Consider the following 20,225-nt stretch of genomic DNA (forward strand, 5'->3'; position numbering starts at 1 on the left):
TGTTTTTCTTCATTCCCTGGCACATGTAACATGCTGAAAGAAAATGCTAATTTGGTCAACATGGCCTATTGGGTTCTTATCCTCTCACTGCTGGGATCCACACCCTGGCCTTCCCTGCTAACTCCCCATTAACTTCTTCCCCTCCCCTTTCCTTCCTCCCTGTTGGTCTCCACCTACTTGTTGATTACCCTTCCCCCTCTCTGCTCTAATATTTATTTTTACTTTTTCATATTGTTTTGAGCAAAACGTCTCAAAAAGCAAAGGCCAGCATCCACTTAAAATAGAGAAGCAGGACGGCCATCCAGCCACTCGACCATCACAGAGGAGTGCCTGCGCTGTGCACACCTGTGCTCTGCACTTTGCATGTCTCATTTTCTTCTCTTTAACCCTGAAATAAAAGTAATCATTGCCACCATTTTCAGAGGCAGAAAGTGAAACTCCGGGAAACTAAATAATTTTACTCAGTGTCCAGCTGCATGTCAACCTGGGTCTGCCCAACTCAGGCAATTCCCTTGTACGTGGCCGACTGCCCTACCCATGGCAATTGCAAAGCCCCATAGACCGGCCTCAAACACAGCACACTACACCAGTACCCCACGCCTCCTAGGAGCCTATGCCACCAACATAGGGATGAGCAACCCACAAACCACCTCCAGACCCTAAATACTATTCCTGCATGGATTCATACTAAGTGGGCTCCAGGATTTGGACCACATTAATAAACCCTGGAGGGTACAAAATTAATATACTGAACTCAAGTCAGGGAAAGCAATTTTCTGAATGGACTAATAAAGGTCCCTAAAGCTATAACTATCAAAATTCAAAGATAATTTAAAATGCACTTTTAAATTCATAAATATAATAAATGACAAAGAGAACTTTTGAACCATTTTGAAAAGTAGGGAAGAGGATAAAGACAAGCATAGTCAATTGCAAAAATAAAAAAACCTGGTTGCTTGATGGAAAAAAAAAATCACTTAAAGAATTCAGGCCTCTAAGCTTGATTTCATCCTGAAGATATCATCCGTCTGTTTCAGGTAAAAGTGTTGCTATACTCTAATTAAGTAGTTCTTATAGTTTCATTCAGCAATTACCTAATGTCTAAATGCAGAATGATATTCAGTTTGAATACAAATATTCACTTGAGTATAAATACCTTAAAACATGATTACTTTTACTTACTATGCATATGTATTCATACAGTTCACCTCATTCCAAAAATGAAGAGAGAAATCACATGATTGTACCTCTTGTGGTTTATCTAGCAAAACTGTTTCTTGCTGGTAATTTTATATATATAAAGGTTCTTGTGTTCCAGTCTATAATGAATATTAAATATGTGATAAAATTACTAGGGTGATAGTTTCAGGAGAATTCTGAAAACACAGTGTCTTTATTTGAGAAGTGTTTTTGGGTATGATGTCTAAAATGTTGCCTATAGCCAAGCAAATATAGATGAAGACTTTAAAATCTGAGAATGAGAAAGAAAACCATGTATTGTTTCTTTTCTTAAAGATCTGATACCCATAGAATCTTAATAAAATAAGGTAGACATACTATCCTTGATAATGCTGACCATACAATGAAACTTTTAAAAAACTGATTTTGTAAAGTAAAACTTATATAATGGTTCAAATTCAGAGAACACAAATTGGGGCCTGAAGTCTGCAGTGCCCAGTTCTTTAATTACCTGAGGTATGTGCACAGATACTGGTACTAGTCTCTACCAAAAAAAAAAGCAACAATAGATATCTTTGCAAGCTGCCAACACTTTTGACACATGACAACAAGCATATCTGTACCAAAGAAAAGAGTGAACTCGGGAAAGTACCTTTAATGAAAGGTAAAACCTTATTCTCTTTTTTTCTAGAAAGATAAAGGGAGACCCAAGCCAAAATAAATCTAAATAGAAGCTGCTAAAATAAATCTAAACGAAAGTCCCACTAGATGGGGCCAGGAAGAGAGTAAAGTGGCCCTGCTCTTTAGAAGAGAAGCCAAGGCAAGGCGAGCCACACACGCGGTGCCAGGGCACTTACGGGACCCTATCTGAGAGCACTGTGGTTCATGCTGGAGTTAGCAGAATATTTGCAAAGAATGCATTTCTCGTTTTCAGGTAATTTTCCAGTTTTTATCTGAAACTGTAAACGCCATTGTCCCAATTGCCACGTATGCCACGGTGGTACTGCCTGGTGAACAGCACAAGCACTCTTCGTTACCCTGAGTACCACTTCACATCCCTTCATGATCACGAAGCTGTGGAGATAATTCCTAACTAAGCTGTTTTAAACGTAAGGACACTCCTCACTCCTGTGCTTTTCCTGCTGCCTTGCACTGGCAGGGCCCAGGTGTCCGGTGGCTGTGAGTCTTTACTCTGACCACATCTGGACATCCTTGCATGAAATCATAAATAACCAACTAAACACAAAACAAAGCATCTAAAAATGTATCAAGTTTTAAAATATACGTGAAATACAAATCATAAAACGTGAAAATTTACAGATTATCCACACTAACATCTATTAGGATTTAGTTAAAAATGTCTTGCTGCAGACAATAGGTGGTTCTGGTGAAAATCACAAATGTCAACATAACTAAACACAATAAAAGGCCTGGAAAATAGGATTTTCTAAGACTCCCTTCAGCCCCATTCCTGGTCTTTCCTTTTAGTCCTGCTCCTCTTCTCAGTCTGCCTACCTCTTCTATCACTGGCTTCACTCCTTTCTACCACCCAAACTTAAAACCTCTAAGGTAACACTAGATTCCTCAGGATAGCCAGCGCCTCACCAGGTCCTGCCATGATACCTAGCAGGTGTCTCGAGTTCACCTGTTCCTTTCCAAAACCAACTCTTCCCCTGGAGTACTCTAAAAGCCTTCTCATCTCTGCCCGACCAACAGGAGTAACTGCCAAAAGCCCTGCCTCAGGGAGCCAGGGTGCACCAGCGAAGGATGCCTCCGGGAACTTGCAGTTTAAATTTCTGTGGTTTGGCTGGGCGCGGTGACTCACACCTGTAATTCCAGCACTTTGGGAGGCCGAGGCAGGTAGATCACCTGAGGTCAGGAGTTCGAGACCAGCATGGCCAACATGGTGAAACCTCGTCTCTACTAAAAATACAAAAAATTAGCCGGGAGTGGTGGCAGGCACCTATAATCCCAGCTACTCAGGAGGCTGAGGCAGGTGAATCGCTTGAACCCAGGAGGTGGAGGTTACGGTGAGCCGAGATCACGCCACTGCACTCCAGCCTAGGTAACAAGAGCAAAAGTCTGTCTCAAAAAAAAAAAAAAAAAATTCTGTGGTTCAGCTCCTGTCTGCAAAATGGGTATAAGAAGAGCATTTATCTCAAAAGCTCCTATGAAGCTTAAATAGATATAAAAAATATAAAACACAAAGCACCATGCTTGGCACACAGGAAGTCTTCAAAACATGATAGCTATTTTGATTATGATTAAATGTCACTCTTCAGTTTGAAACCTTTATGGCTGCTGACTGCCTGTAGAATAAGTCCATTTTCTAACAAGCATGTTACGTATTGTAGCATAAGAAGTATCAGTCTCAACTTGAGGCAAATAACGCGCTCGAACCCTAGCTCTCCTCATTAGCTCCGTGAGCCTGGAAAATCACTCAACTTCCCTGAGCCTCAGTTTTCACAGCCACCAAATGAGATGACACCACTTTGGGGGAGTTAAAAACTGCGCTGAGTTAAATAGTGTACCCCTAAAATCTACATGGAACCTTTGACTGTGACCTTTTTTGGAAGCAGGGTCTCTGAATATGTAATTAGTTAAGGTAAGGTCATTCTGGATTAGGGTGGGCCCTAAATCTAGGACAACGGGTGTCCTTAAGAGAAGACAGAGACAGAGACAGAGACACAGGGAGAATGCCACGTGAGGATGGAGGCACAGACTGAGGTGATACAGCTGCAGAGCAAGGAAAACCAAGGGCTGCTGGCAACCACCAGAAGCTGGAGAGGCAAGGGAGGGGTCTCCCCTAGAGCCTCTAAAGGGAGCATGGCACTGCCACACTGTCCTTCCAGACTTCTCGTCTCTAGAACTCTAAGAGAATCCATTTCTGTTGTTGTAAATCACCTAGTTTGTAGGAATTTGTTACAGCAGCCACAGGAAACTAATACAATAGCTGATAATTAATGCTGAAAAATATTTTTCAGCATTATCAACTATTGTATTAATAACATAGTTACTCCATGTTACACACAAGGAAACAGAGGTTAAGAAGTGTGTGGCCCAAGGTTACACAGTGAAGCTGGCAGGAATTCAAACCCACCTGGTTTTATTCCATGCTAACAACCACACTGCTGTCAGACCCATTCCTGCATGGAATTAAGACAAGGTATCGCTTCTGAATTTTCTAGTGGAAAAAAAAAAAAAGGACATATATAAAATGTTTGGAATACTGCTTATCACATAGTAAGTGCTCAATAAAGAGTAGCCACTCCCACTCCCCTAACCTGCTTGTCCTCCAAGTCAAGGGTCAGCAAACATTTTCTTTAAGGGCCAGACAGTAAGCATTTTAGGTTTTGCAGGTCCAGAGGGAAAATTGAGGTTATTATGTAGGGACTTATAGAACCATTAAACACAGAATCATTTAAAAATACAAAAACCATTCTTAGCTCAAGCACTGTAACAAACAGGTGCCTGGGTGAATCTGGCCCGTGGGCTGTAGTCTGCAGACCCCGCTCCAGGCCATCTCCAGGCATCTCTACTGGTGACCCAAAGCCTCTAATCTGCAGGTCATTTTGTACTTCTCCCTGTCCCTTACCCCACTCTGCAGGCAAGCAGCCCCTTCTGTGTTCTGCTCCCACCCCCATGGATACTCCCCCCCGTTAGGATGTTATCACATCTGGTCTGAATTCCTGTGAGAGCTCTCCATTTCACTTAACCCCCAACCACGTTCTATACCTGCCACCAGGACCTGTCCATCTTAAGTGAAGGCCTGACCATGTCAGCACCCCATATGATCTTCCATGTTTCCTCTATAACCTCCAACAGCAGCTGTAAACCCAGCAGTACATCAAAAGCAAGTGAGGAGCTTTTCAAAGAACACCAATGTCTAGGCAGCACAGACATTCTGATTCAGATCCAGGGTGGGGCCCCATTTTCTGCTGTCTCCCCTCAGCAGCTGGTTCTGAGAGGCAGTCAGGACTGATCCCATACGGTTCGGCCCACAATGCCCTTCCCCCACTCTGCCGGCTGGGCAAACTTCCACTTGTTTTCAAGACTCTTCTTAGACTGAGACTGGCAGAAGCCACCCCTGAACCTTCCCATCCACTCCCCATAATTACTCCTCCTTCTGTCCTATTTCACATCATGGTGCATGTCCACGACTGTGTCTCGCATAGTACAGTGACAGCTCCTCACTTCAGTTCCCTTCACTGACCTGAGCACTGGGTACCTTGCTTATCAATTACTGTATGCTTATCAAATCTATGCTAAAGCATTTTAAGATCAGGAGTGCGCTTTCCCCCTATGCTCCTCCAAAAGTCACACTGTGACCATATTTCAAAGGGAGAATCCAAATGCTGCCCACTCAAGCCTCTAACATAAACTGACAATTCCTCTCTATCCCCTGGACTCCCATGCACCGTCTTATTCGCAGCACTAAGTTAAATCTACTTTCTATCTCAGTCCTCTGTGCACACATTCTACTTCCCTCATGGAACTGAGAGAGCCTTCCATGAGGGCAAGTACCTACTGCTCCACACATGAGCTCAGTGCTCCATGTGCATCCAAGTCAAGCAACAAGGTGAATGTATTCTCTGGATCTTGTGCTCTGAATTAAGCAAATGAGACCCCAGTAAAAATATTATAACTAAAACTTACTAATGAGGAAAATGTGTGGGTGTATATGTGTGTGTGTGCATGCATAAGTTTAAACACCAAGAATCAATATAAAGTGAAATCATGAGGTATACAATATTAATTCTCTGGCATTTTAAGCATTTTCAAACTTCCTCTCCCCTCCCCAGTGAATTACGGAAAGTCATTTCATAAACACATAACTCTAAGACTTTTAAATCACTCACATTGTTAATGACTTCATCCATAAAATACATCCAGATTCTATCTTTATTTCCTATACACTTTTAGACTGTTATCCATCATCATATAAATAGAAAAACAAAAACATCTGATAAATCTATTTCAAGATCAACCAAGTAGCTACTGAGTGCTTACTTCATTAATTCAACAAGCATTCATTAAGTACTTGCTATGCATGTATAAAACAGTATTTAACAGCTACACAACACAGGAACATAAAAAACCCACACACTAATAACTGAGCATTGCATAAGACAATTATTCACAAAAGGACTACAATCCAAGGGGGATACTCCAAGGAAGGAGACTAGACCTGAAGCTTGAAAGTGCTTGTGTTGGGGTGGGGAGACATGGAACAGAATGCATGAGCCTGATCTACCTAAAAGGAGAAAACTCAGGTCCTGATTGCTGCTCCCCACTGCTGTTCTGACAATTCTTATTGTAGGCCAGGCCAAAATTGCAGAGTCACCATTGATGACTCCTCTTTCTCTCGCATGTCACATCCTTCACAATCCCATCCCTGAGGAAAACCTGTTGATTCTACCTCCAAAATATATCCGGAGGGGGATCCCCTCCCCTACCACCTCTGTTGTCTCTACTTTGGTTCAGGCCACCAGCATCTCTCACCCAGATTACTTGAGAATTTCCTACTAGCTCCCTGCTTCCATCCACCTTTGACTGCCCCACGCCATTCTATTCTCACTGCTCTGGACTAAGTCGTTAATATGTCCAGCTGGATGTCATACCTTGGCTCAAAACCCTCTAATTGCTTCCATCTGACTTGGGCTTTCATCCCAAGTCCTAACAGTGACCTGCAAAGCCTTGCAAATCTCACTTTCCATGACCTCATCTCCTAGGATCCTCTTAACTCCAACCACCTGGCCTTGCTGTTCCTCAATCTGCTTGGCACATGCCCACTCCAGGGCCTTACTTTAGCTAAACCCTCTGCCTGACAAGCTCTCCCCTGAGATACCTGCTTGGATGACTCCCCTGACTCCGGAGTGATTCAGGTCTCTGCTTAAATCTCACTTTCTCAATGAGACCTACTTTGAGCACTCTTTCTAGTACTTCATCCTCCCTCCCATGCCGTCTTTTCCCTGCTCTACTTTTTTCTCCTAGCACATACCAAACTCCAACATACATTAAAACTTACTTCCTGTGTTTGTTTTTCATTGAGTGTCTCCACCCTGCTAGACTGCAAGCTCCACAAGGGAGGGGATCTTTGTTTTGGCCACTGATGCAACACTAGCATCTTGAATAGTGCCTAGACAATGAAGGGTACATACCTATTTGTTGAATAAAATCTAGTTTATCTTTTAGAGCGCTCTATGAATAAATCTAATGATTTTAGCTCCCCTTCCTTCATTGTCCCCTTACCTGCTAAATAACAATTTATTTAGCAGAAGAGAAAAGTCAAATTACAGTGAGAGATAAGTCATAAGAAAAGGTACAGAAATGACACATGAACTAAAACTCGCTCAAATTAAAGTTTAATCAAGCTGTAAGATCAATATCAGAGGCTGGGCACAGTGGCTCATGCCTGTAATCCCAGCACTTTGGAAGGCCAAGGTGGGTGGGTAGATTGCTTGAGGCAGGAGTTCAAGACCAGCCTGGCCAACACGGTGAAATCCCATATCTACTAAAAAAATATAAAAGTTAGCCAAGCATGGTGGCACATGCCTGTAATCCCAGCTACTCAGGAGGCTGAGGCAGGAGACTCTTTTGAACTCGGGAGGCGGAGGTTGCAGTGAGCCGAGATCGCATCACTGCACTCCAGCCTGGGCAACAGAGCAAGACTCCATCTTAAAAAAACGGTCATAATTTATCTCTTTGGTGGTCCTATTAATTTGGGTCAGAGAGAAGTCGCTCCAGCTGTCTACCACACTGCAGCTTCAGAATACCTGGGAACCCTCACCAGGCGGCAGCAGGCCAGGTATTAATCACATTTACATTCAAAGTTCCTAGTGAGGTAAGCCTGCAATGCATGTTTGCTGATCTGAACTAAACGTACATAAATGTTCTTTCATACCAATTGGTAAGGGCTTTTCATGCTCCCAGATAACAGTCACATAAGCAGACAGAACACTATTAAAACCAGCCTGAAACAATGTCTAAAAGTTTCCTGGATACGTAAGACTAATCTTATTTTTTTAAAAAGTCAACTAACAAAATGGTACCTAGGAAATGATGAACCTCACTTTTACAGATGAGGAAACTGAAGCTCAGAAAGTTAAGTGATTTGCACCAGAACACAAGTGATTTGGGTTGGAGGGAGCCAGCAGGAGACAGTTAACATACACTCTTCAATGTGAACAACAACAAACCAGTTACTCCAAATAACATCGACATTTATCCCAGTTACCATTACTTCCGGTGTGCAATACAGGGCAAACTGATTAAAGTAGATATTTAATTGCTAGACTGAAGACTCCTTGAGCTTTTGTACTTTTGCCTGCAATTCGGGTGGCAATAGTTTGCCAGGAAGGATGATAAGATTACTGAAATTGTCCTTCAAAGGAGAGTGCTCTTAATTTTTTTTTTTTTTTTTTTCCTTTTTAAGATACAAGGTCTCACTGTGTTGCTCTAGCTGGATTTGAACTCCTGGGCTCAAGTGACCCTCCTTCCTCAGCCTCTCATGTAGCTGGGATTACACGCATGTGCCACCATGCCTGGCTGCCACTGCCTTTTAAATTCACCTATTTTTCAAAAATAAACATTTAGTGACTAGCTACTAAGAACCATAACATTTAATTATTATGCTGACCTTGTGAGAAAGTTCCCCCACTTGGCCAAAGATAACTGAGCATTACGCAGGTTAAAATAACTTGTTCAAAACTCCTCCATGCTCACATACTGACTCTCCAGAGCCCATGCTGGTCCTGACAGGCCAGCTCCCACGGCGATGAGGCTCCGCACCCACGGCTTTTTGGCTTGGCTGTGCCCTTCACTGGCACAGCTCTCTCAGCAGACCCAGCCTAGTGCCATCCCTTGGTGCAACTTCTGGGGCAGACTGGCCCATCCACCAGGCTCTCAGAAATCTGGCACAAGGAACTGCCGAGGCTGTCTTTATAGCTAGTCAAAGAACTCACTAAAGACCAGAGGCCTACCCAGCCCTCCTGCAGACACCGGCAGAGCGGCCAGATTCTAGTTGGTGTTGTATAAATGTGGGATATGATACACGTCTGCCTTCCAGATATAATCTCGTCAAACAGAGCTCAGCATTACTCTGCCACTTTATAATCCTTTAGTTAATGATATGGAGCTTCAAAATTATATGGCAAATTAAATCTAACTTGATATTTAAACTTTGATTTAAAAATACATGAGGCAATACAATAATAGTTTTTTATTCAGCCCGAAGAGAAGGAACATGTTAAACAATTTAAGGGAAGGGTTTGTAAGTGAATCACAGAACTTCTCACTTGTTTGGGTTCTGGCATCATGCTTGGAAGTCATAAGATGGCCAGACAGGACAACATTTCTGAACAAGGAAACCCCATAGGCTCCCTCAGTTACTGGGAGGGTGGGAGTGCAGATCCTCTGCCTCCCTTCAGTCCCACTGCAATCGGTGTGACTCTGAAGGCTATGTGGCTCAAAAAAGAAGTCTGAGAAACCCCTGACAGGGTGGTATGAGCAGTGCCCATGCCCAAGACTGTCCTTGCTCATGTCCAGTTTCATGCCCAAGACTGTCCTTGGGCAGTCACATTTATATTTTAACCAAGGAACTGAGTCATATATTTCAAAAGCACCAAAGGTTATCTTATTTTCCCTAAGAAAACAAACTGGGGCAAAGGGTAAGCCCCAGACCTGTTCTCTTTTTAGAGATATGAAGTCTTCTTAGAGAACGTCTGGGGGTAAATGCAGCAGAGAGGAGAAATGGGTTCAACTAAAGATGGAGTGGAAAACAAAAAGAATGAACAGCCTCAATTTCTAGCCCAGAGGTTTCAAAAATAAGGATGAATTTGCAAACAGCCCTGACTTCTTAGAGCTTTTTTCTGTATTCCTGGCACCACCCTTTCAGGGCTATTTTTAGCTACAGGAGAATGGGGAGCAGACAGGGAAGGTCTCAGTGTGGCCCAGCCTTACCTTGTGTGCCCTGCTGGGACTCCAGCTATCTTTAATTAATGTCTGAAGGACATGAGGCCAACTCTACTAGTGGTAAAAGGAAGCACAATGGTGAAATTCTACCCAGCAAGACTGATAGGCCCACTACTGGTATACCATTCCTGAGGTCCTGGGGCTATTTTTTATTGAAAAAAAGGCTCCATCTGGGACACTTAAGAGAGCAATGAAGTAGATTCTATATATTTAAGAGTACAGAAAACAGGACTTCCTATTTACTTATCTAGTCCTGCCTCCCTGCTTCACACAGCCCAAACTGACAAATCAATTTAACACTATTATACACCTTTTCTCCAGAATAAAGACATTTCACTTAAAAGAACTTCCTTTAGCCATCTTTATCTAGTCCAAATTCCTAAACAAGGATGAAACCAGTATTTCTCATCATCTTTTACAGTCTTTCCTTTTTGCAATAACCCCAAGAGGTAAACCTAAAGCTTTTAAACCTCAACTTGCTGCCCCTAGATTTAGCTTTATTAAATATTAGAGATCAATTACATCTTTGGACACAAAACTGAATATGCCAAGAAAGTAGTAATAAAATATATTCCTCAGTACTACCCCAAACTCACCAACATCAACACCATAAAGGTATACTGCAGACAGGCATGATAAAGAGGGAGAACATAACATGCTATCACTTAAGAAAAAAAATCAAGACCACAGGGGTTACATTTCGGTAACAAACATGTGCACAGTGCCTAGTTGGGGATCGATGAGCTGCCTATGAACAAAGAACTTAAAGGACTCCCATTAGGTCGAAGCAAAACACAAATAAAATTTCAGTAGATTCTGAATTCCCATCTAACGTACCAGAGACTACAGCAAACTACCATCTTTCTTTGCTCAACTCTATTAACCTAAATAGTTCTGTTTATCTAAGACTCCATTCATTCATGAAAAAAAATCAAAATTCCAGAATTCTCTTTTGGCTGAAGGAACTGTATCGCTTTCTTCACTTTTGCAGAAAGTGTGTACATTAAAACCATTACTAAAGAATGGGTTCAGTATTTAGTACAGTCAGGAAAATGTCAGCCCACCACATTTAAGAGTATTTGAGTTTTCCACCCTCATTTTGTAGCTGGGTTCTCACCAGGATGGCCTCAGACATCCGTCCCGAAACCAGTGTGTTTTCTGAATGGGACACACTGCAAGAGATGCTCACACTACTGAAATGTCACTCAGGCTGAGTGCCTGGGAAGTTCAGCAAAGAAGAGTCTAGCAAGACTTGCTTCCCCTTCCCAGTTTTTATTAATTAAGCCTATATGGGAAGGAAGAGGTGCCATGAGATGACCAGGCAAAAATAAAGCTATCAGGGAAGTACATTCAAAGATAATTTGCCGGAGAAGCTTACGATGGGGTTGATAGTTAAACTGCAGCCAGCAGTTTAACACAGCACTGCCCGATAGAACTTTCAGCACTGATGGAAAAGTTCTATCATCTCTGTTGATCAATATTGAGTTCCTTAGTCACATTAGCCATATTTCAAGTGTGTAACAGTTGGAGTGGGGGAGGTGATGGAATTGAGGTGCTCTTTACAATCACAAGTCCTGAATACGCTCAAAAAGCTTTTATCCTGGCTTATGATATTTGTCTCATCTATACTCCTAAAAATGGCCTACACTAGCATCCTTGATAAACACTGGCTATAAGCAAATGCTTTAAGCCTTATGTACTGTACACTGTCACTTTAAATGGTAGTACTTTCTAAAGATGTGTCATCTAGGGACACAGGCTCACTGTACATTACACACCAAGATTACAGCAGAAACAAACTATACTGAATATCAACTGCTGTTCTTTCCAAAGTTCCTAAAGATTATGTTTAGTGCTCTTGGATCTGTTTAAGCCACATAAAATGATACTGGTTTTAATGAAGGAAGTTTTTCAAATCCCAAGTGACAGGAGACAAATCCAGTTCTATAATTAAAAAAAGATAAACTAGGCTGGGCATGGTGGTTCATGTTTGTAATCCCAGCACTTTGGGAGGCTGAGCTGGGAGGATTGCTTGAGCCCAAGAGTTAGAGACAAGCCTGGGCAACATAGCAAGACACTTGTCTTTACAAAATAAATAAATAAGTAAATAAACTACATATTTTTTGTTTTTTTGTTTTGGACACAGGGTCTTGCTCTGTCACCCAAGCTGGAGGACAATGGTTCAATTATGGCTCACTGCAACCTCAAATAAACTCCTATCCTCAAGCAATCCTCCAGTATCAGCCTCCCTAGTAGCTAGGACTATAGATATGAGCCACCATGCCACGCTAACTCCCTTATTTTTTGTAGACATGGGAGTCTCCCTGTGTTGCCCAGGCTGGTCTCAAACTCCTGGTCTTAAAGCAATCCTCCTGCCTCGACCTCCCAAAATGCTGGGATTACAGGCGTGACCCTGGCCATAACCAGATGGTTTAATAGACTAAGTAGACCATTGCTATAAACTCAAAATAGATATTAGAACACACACCACACCTTTTCTAATACACAATTTCAAAAGCAGGCCACTTGACAAAGGCTGAGTGCATGGTGTGATTGACAGTGAATGAACTGATGCCAACCTAAAGTAGACAGACACCGGCGGCCCAGCACATATGTCCAAGTGTCTGTACTTGGTTCCATCCTTTCAACTATTTACCGGTAATTTGCACGAACTCACAGAAATGTGTAAAAGGGCAGCCAGCATAGGTCCAGAATGATGTAACACAATGGAATTTAAATGCTAAGTCCCTCTATTAAGGTTCACAAAGGAAGTTCCACCAACACCAGTCAAAAAAGTCAAAGATTCATAACAATTTATATTTTTAAAAAAAGGCATAGGGAATGTAAATACAGGTTTAATATAGGTCAACAGCAATGTGATTGCACAAAAAGCGAATTCAATATTAGACTGCATTTACAAATTGCAAATTGCCAAGAAAGTTACTGCTCTCTACTAAAATTAGTACTGATGTCCAGGGTACTACCTTTCAGCAGCAGCAACAAGACTGAAAGCGTTTGATCATTCTCCCAGCAAGCCCCCTTCCCCCATAAGAGTCAGAAGACCAGTCACACATTTGGAAGGGGAAGGAGAGAAGCAGAGAGGAAGGAAGTGAGACTGCTGTCTCCAAATGTCTGAAGGCGGTCCCAGGGAACAGAAAGACAATCAAGGGAGGCAAACTTCAGTTCAATGCAAGAAAAGACATGCCAGAGATTAGGGTTGCTCATAAACGGACTGGCGCACAAGAAAGGCAGTGAGCACTTCATCAGTAAAGGCCAGACCTGCTCAGGAAACAGGGACAGTAAGTTTCCCTGCTGCCTAGCCGCCCTTACACTGGACTTTCACAGGCAAGACTGCCTCACTAACTCCCACACCTCCCCATTCTCTCAATCAAAGCATTATATCAGAATGCACATTAGCGAGAAATGTTAAGACAAGGACTACTGCTATATATATATATTTTTTAATTTGCAAATTCCGGTGCTTTAGCAAAGGTCAGAGACACTAACAACTATTAATAACTCATGAAGTCTGACAGTTGGACAGCTAACTCACAGGGATACCAGTAACACCACTCTCAGATCCAATCCTCAGATTATATTCACTCTACGTCGTTTCCCTATACAATTTTCCTAAGCAACGTTCTCAATTTCAGTACATTAATAGATTCCAAACTCAAAATGAGTACGCTTTTCCTGAAATTAGGGTTTTTACTTCACTTCACAAAGTAAATTAGGGTTTTTACTTCACTTCGCGAAGGTTGCAGGCAAGAATTCTTTGCAGGAAGTTCTTAAGCTCAGAGAATTGATCTTAATTCCTCTACCAAAGCAGAGATTGAGAGGTGTGCAAGGGTGAAAGCAGATTTCTCTTTATTTACAGACATCCGTTCTTCTCCATTATTTCCTCACTTTTTGAAACCGACCACTAAGTGACAGTGCAGTGTTCAAACAGATGCCTAACATGGTTTGGGTTCCCTTCTAATTCCACCCTCGTCTGAAGATTACAGATCTGAGCAGCTCATTACTCAACTATTCAAACTCTAAAATGATAGCACTCTTATCAAAGGTACTCTTTGAACCTTCGAGAAAGAGTACTCACTCCCTACCGGGAGATACTCGAGGAGGAAGCTGCCTGTCGAGCAATCCACCTTACACTCGTGAAAAGAGCCAGGCGTCCACGTGTCTGCTCGCTTCCCCACCGGTAGAATATGAGTCTGAAACCCACAGTAGTACTGCTGTCGAAGTCACCCCTTTCAGCCTGCACAATACACTCCATATCACCTGATCTAAGGGCCAGGCTTTACCTTTCTGAACGTGGATGATGTCCGGGAAGTTGGCCAGATGCCCCTGATACAGCGCTAATAGGTCCATGACGGGATCCAGGTCCTGCCTGGGCTGCTCCGCAAAGAGCTCGCCAATGGCGTCATAGGCATCTCCGGTGAAGGCGATGGCCTGGTTCAGGCCCACCGAGAAGGCCTGCTGGTCCAGCTCAAAGGCCTGGCTGAGGCCGCGGAAGGACTGGCCCACTTTCTGATACTCCTTTTTGAAGCCTGTCACCTGCTTGCGCGCGAACTCATTGGCCGTGTGGTTGAGCTGCAGCGCGCTGTCGTCCATCTTCTTGGTGAAGCACTTGAAGCCGTCGATCTTGCTCTCCACCTCCTGCAGGTCAAGGGCAGCGGCAGGGGGTGTGCTGAGGGTCAGGAAGAAGTTGGCACCCACCATCTCGTCCTTCTCGGCCTTCCTCTTGCCCTGCTTCCAGGCTTTCTCGTCGGTGCTGCTGGGGCACGTCAGGAAATGCTGGAAGACGTCGCACTGCGCCAGCACCGGGTGGCTGGCCATGTGGTTCATCCACCAGATCAGGCCCTTCCTTCGCTTAGAAATGAAGTCCTCCTCGAAGCGGCCGGTGGCCTGCTTCTCGGGCAGGTGGGGCACGGAGATGACCGGGAACTTCTCCGCCAGGCGAGCGTAGAGCCAGTCAAAGTGCTTGTAGCGCCGATGTACCGGCACCTGCGTGTGCGTGGGCACCAGCTTGTAGGAGATGTAGCTCTTCATGCCCTTGAACTTGGTCTGCTTGGTGGGGTCGTCGATGGTGCACTGGAACGGGTAGGGGTTCTCCTGCCACTCGGGGCCATAGGGCCCCAGTACCACGCACAGCTTGTCCCCGTCCTTCACGAAGCCTGACGCCTCCCCCAGCACGAAGGCCTCCCCGCCGGACTTGACGAAGGTGGAGAAGCGGTTGAGGTTGCGGCTCACTGTGGCCGAGCTCTTGGCCCCCGACGGGTGGTGCTGCGGAGGCGCCGAGCCGCTGCGGGAGCCCAGGGACAGGTCGGAGCGCGTGGACAGGCGGTAGCGGCCGGCTGCACCCACACCCGCCGAGGACGAGCCGTCGAGGTCCGGGTATGCTCCGCTGCCCAGAGCGCCCGGCTCGTCAGCCACCGTGGAGCTGTCGTCCCACTCGTCGTCCCAGTCATCATCGCTGCCCTGGCTGGCCTGGTAGCCGCCGTAGAGCTGCTGAGGCGACGGCTGCAGGGCGCCCCCACCGTACGGGAAGCCCGCGCCGGGCGGCTGGAAGGTGCTCGGAGGCGGCGCCTGCTGTGGCTGCAGCAGCGGCTGGAAGGCGTCGGGCGGCGGCTTGAAGGAGGCGGGCGGCGCGGCGGGCAGGGGCTCGAAGCCCCCGGGGGGCACATTGGCGTAGCGTGCCGGGGCACTCGGGCCGCCGTCTCCCGCCAGGCTGGGCTCGGGAGCGCGGATCACCTGCACGTAGGAAGCTGGGAAGAGGCCGCGGTCGCCGCGGCTGTTGACCCCCTCGAGCCAGCCCTCGATGTCCTGCTCGCTGCACAGGCTCAGCACCTCGTGCTCCCGCAGCGAGATCTCGCCCGGGTTCTCCGACCTGAAGTCGTAGAGCGCCCGGGCGCGCAACGCCATGGTCCCGGCGCCCCGACTAGCGGTCCCGACTCCCGGCGTCCCGAGCCGAGGCCCACCTAAGGAGCCCGCGGTGCAGCTCGACCCTGCCGCGCGGACTGGAGCCCCCAAAGCGGCGAACCCACGCTGCCCGGACCCGCCGGTCGCACCCTCCGCTCGCGGCGCCTCCACTTCGCAGTGCCGACTGCCTAGCTGCGCCGCCGCAGCCGCCACCGGTCGGGGGCGGGGCCCGCGGCCTCCCACGTCTCCAGCTGCGCTAATCCACGGCCGAGAGCCCATTGCCAGGCGAGAGCAAGCGATGGCCGAGCCGCCTAGCCCACCGCCCGCCTCGGCTTTGCGGCGGCCACTGCCCCCTCGTGGCTGGTGCTGCGAAGCCGGGCGCCGTAGTGAGCGCGGCTGAAGGAGGTTTCTATTCCGAAGTGAATTGTCTGAGATTTTTTTAGGCTTTTAAGTTAAACTATTCTCTAGAAAGTAAGTTAGTATTTGCATGCATGATAAACGTTCCCACTCTGAGCGCTCAGTGAATGCTCCTAGAATGGCTTAACCCACGCATGTAATATTTTGCAATGCGAATAAGTGATTACACTAAGAAAACAGGATGCCTCTGCGGAGGGGCTCTTCGCCTATGGAGCAGGCTCCCTTCCCTCTTCTGCTCAAGGAGAGGAGATTGACAAGAACAAAGTAAGGGCCAGGGAAGGTGCTGTGGTTGACAAAATTAGAAGCAAAGAGAGTTTCCAGTACAATAAATGCGCACACATTTATTACATGCATGTGTCGCCTCTCCTCCCAAAGATATATGTAGTGCAGTGAATAAAAGCTCAAACTTCGGAGCCAGGCTTCTGAATTTCAATCTGTGTTCTGACACTAACTAGCTGTATGACCTGGAGCAAGTCACTTATGTGGTTCCTACCGTCAGGGGTTGTTGTGGGGATTCCATCATAAAGTAATCCCTGTTTTACAGATGAGGAAAGTGCAACAATATCTGGCAGGGTAAGCAGATTTGAAGGGTTTGCTGCTGCTTTTGCTGCTGTTATTGTTATTTGGGGGAAGCAAAATCCCTGGCCTCTTTCACAAAGGGAATAGGGATACTAAACTCACAATTGCAGGGTACATGCACGAGGAAGCGTCCCAATGCTCACACTGCCACTCCTAGTATGAGGTCAGTGACCATCCATCCATCTGTTGTCTCCATGTCTCACTGTATTTATATTATTTTTAAGATAAATAGAACAAAAATGACTTCCTGAAATTATCAGTTCCAATCTATCGTTGCCTTGTTTCCTATCTTCTTTTCCTTCGGTGAATAATTTGCCCAAAGCTTTTTCTTCTCATAATCCCCTCTTATTAAGTCTAGGCTAATTATTCCTTTGAAGACACTTCTAATTGGGGTTCCGCATTCATGTGTCATTAATTTCAGCCTGTCCTCTGACCCTTTTCAAGGAAATCTGGGAAACGGGCCAGAAGAGTGTACAATTATTCTAAGGGCTGTGGTATTGTAAGCATCTTGCACAAAACCACCAACCCACTATACCAGAATCACTCCCACAGTGTTTATCCTAATGCAAAACCTTAATTCAATTCAGTAAGCATATTCTAAATTACATTTTTAGCTGAAAATTCTGGGTTTTGACTGTTCTCACAGTAAGCAACAGGGGTCATTGAATTTCAATGCCAACATTTCATGTGGTCAGAAACATGAAGTCCACATTAACTAAACCTCTAGAATACAACTCATTTTACTTCTGAAAAGCTAGAATATGTAAGATAAATAGTTTCACCCCTTCTATTGGTTTAGTAGTTACTTTTTAGATTAAAGTACAGTAACTTTGGGCTTATTTCAGGTGTGAAAATTCCAGGAGTTTAAGGTGATGGTTTTTTACAGACTGGTTGAGCTACTCTGTAGAAACAGTGGTTGAGGAATTATTGGGTGTCCGAGGTTGTTTGTAGCACTGAGGCATGGGCATCTGCAGGTGCTTAGTTTGTAGGAGTCCAGTGGGAGGCCTCTGTGCTTGCCACGCATTGGGCTTCCAGAAGGATGAGGACAGGCTGTCATGATGTTTGGGCCTATGGCCACTAGTGGCAAGAAAATCCCTACCTCTAGAGGGTCTTAGATATGTAGAAAATTGTGCTGAAGTATTAACAACCTATAACCGTTCACTCAGGGAAATAGATACAGTAACATATTTTGTAAAGATTTCTCTAGAAAATGGAGCATGTTATTCACAGTTTAGTTTACAAAATCATTATAACCCCCCCTTAATGCTTCTGTAAAGTTTTTAGGAGACACTAAATGACCCCAAACAACTGCATTTCCTTACTTCCTCCCTTGGCCTGAGAGGCCTTAGATGGCCTGGCCCTTGGCTATCTTTCCAACGCCTTTTCCACTGAAAGAAGCCACAGTGGTTGCTTGCTATTTCTGGGACAAGCCAAGCATGTTTCTCACTGAAGATTTTGCCTTTGCTGTTCTCTCTCCCTGGAGCCCTCTTCGCCGGGAGATCCACCATACCACATCATCGCTTCACTTGGTCAGAACCATGGGGCTTTCCATCCCTCCTTTCTTCTCCTGCCTTGGAGATCCCGGAAGACAGAGGGAGCCTAGGTCCCTGAGTCACCGACCCCAATCACACTTTGTGAGAGAAAAATCCTTTATCCGACTAAGCCACTGAAATTGCAGGGTCTGCTGAGGCAGCTGGTATTAATTATCCTAATCTCCCTTCCTCCCTCCCATACCCTGTCCATCCCACAGTCTCACTGTTCTTTGTAGTACCTATGACCTAAGATAAACACGGCAATACATTAACTGCCTCCCCTATTACAACGCAAACCTTTTCAGGGCAATGAGTTTTTCTGAGCACTGAGGATATAGCAATGAACAAAACAGACGTGGTAGGCAACCAGTTAATATTTGTTACATGAATGAAAGAATGTCCACTTACGTCCTCCTTAGATGAAGTCAGCTCTCTCCAGTAGCTCTTACTGTGTCTGAGTCAGCTTGCCTGGTCCCCTCTGCCACCCAGCTGTAATTAAATGTTTCTAAGGCAGCTACATAACACTTCTCTTTAAATCAACAACGTTAAAGGTAACGCAACCACCCAGAACACCACTACAAATTTTCAGATTGCTGGAAATTTCACCATTGCGGAGTGGGTCATGATTATTAACACTAGATATATATTTTACTTGAAAACACTCTTGTAATGCATCAAGCATTACACAAATATGTACACATGATTTTAGATGCACGTACACCTTTCCTGTGTTATTTCCTGCTGTATTTTCACACCAACTCATCCACGCATGGAGCAGATATTGCCATCCCCACTATCACAGATCAGGACAGCCAACTGCAGAGCAGGTCGTCTGCTGAGGTCAGGTGGCTCGGGAGGGAACCAGCAGCTACTCAGCTGTCCTGAGAACTTCCGTTCACTGGGTCACAGGTCTGCACTCTGCTGGCGCCTCAAAACTACTACTATTATTAAACAGCATCCAGGCCCAGCACAGTTTTGGCTTACCTATATATGTTTTACATATAACATCTAAATTTATATATTATTTATAAACATATATACATATTCATATATAATATAGAAAATTATATAATATATAAAAATTATATATAATATATAAAATATATTATATAATTATATGTAATATAAATTTATATTATATAAGTTTATATATTATACAGAAAAATTTATATATAAATTTATATATAAATAAAAATTATGTATACATTTTATACATGTGTATATATGTATATATACACACATATATGCACACACATATATATGTAATATTGTTTTGTACAGTTATATATTTTATACATTATAAATAAAATAAAATGAAGAGCATCAGCCACTTACTAGAAGGTTTGTAGCTGCAGTTTAATAGAAAGCCTGGCTCACGCCTGCAATCCCAGCACTTTGGGAGGCCAAGGCGGGTGAATCACTTGAGGTCACAAGTTCAAGAACAGCCTGGCCAACATGGCAAAATCCTACCTCCACTAAAAATACAAAAATATTAGCCATGCATGGTGGCGCACACCTGTAGTCCCAAGGCATGACGATTGCTTGAACCCAGGAGGTGGAGGTTACAGTGAGCCAAGATCATGCCAACGCATTCCAGCCTGGGCAACAGAACAAGACTCTGTCTCA

The 20,225-nt window shown here is 44.6% G+C and overlaps 1 protein-coding gene across 1 annotated transcript in view; it reads right to left on the reverse strand.

The window, feature by feature from the left end:
• Positions 1-16,330, reverse strand: part of SNX18 (sorting nexin 18) — a 28,136-nt gene extending 11,806 nt beyond the window's left edge. The window contains exon 1 of the mRNA XM_010353160.2: positions 14,454-16,330. Within this exon, the coding sequence (XP_010351462.1) occupies positions 14,454-16,074 (1,621 nt within the window). The 5' untranslated portion in view covers positions 16,075-16,330. The remainder of the gene's footprint in view (positions 1-14,453) is intronic.
• Between the last annotated feature and the right edge of the window lie 3,895 nt (positions 16,331-20,225).

Source organism: Rhinopithecus roxellana, chromosome 3 (genome assembly GCF_007565055.1).
Source record: "Rhinopithecus roxellana isolate Shanxi Qingling chromosome 3, ASM756505v1, whole genome shotgun sequence".
Lineage (NCBI taxonomy): Eukaryota > Metazoa > Chordata > Mammalia > Primates > Cercopithecidae > Rhinopithecus > Rhinopithecus roxellana.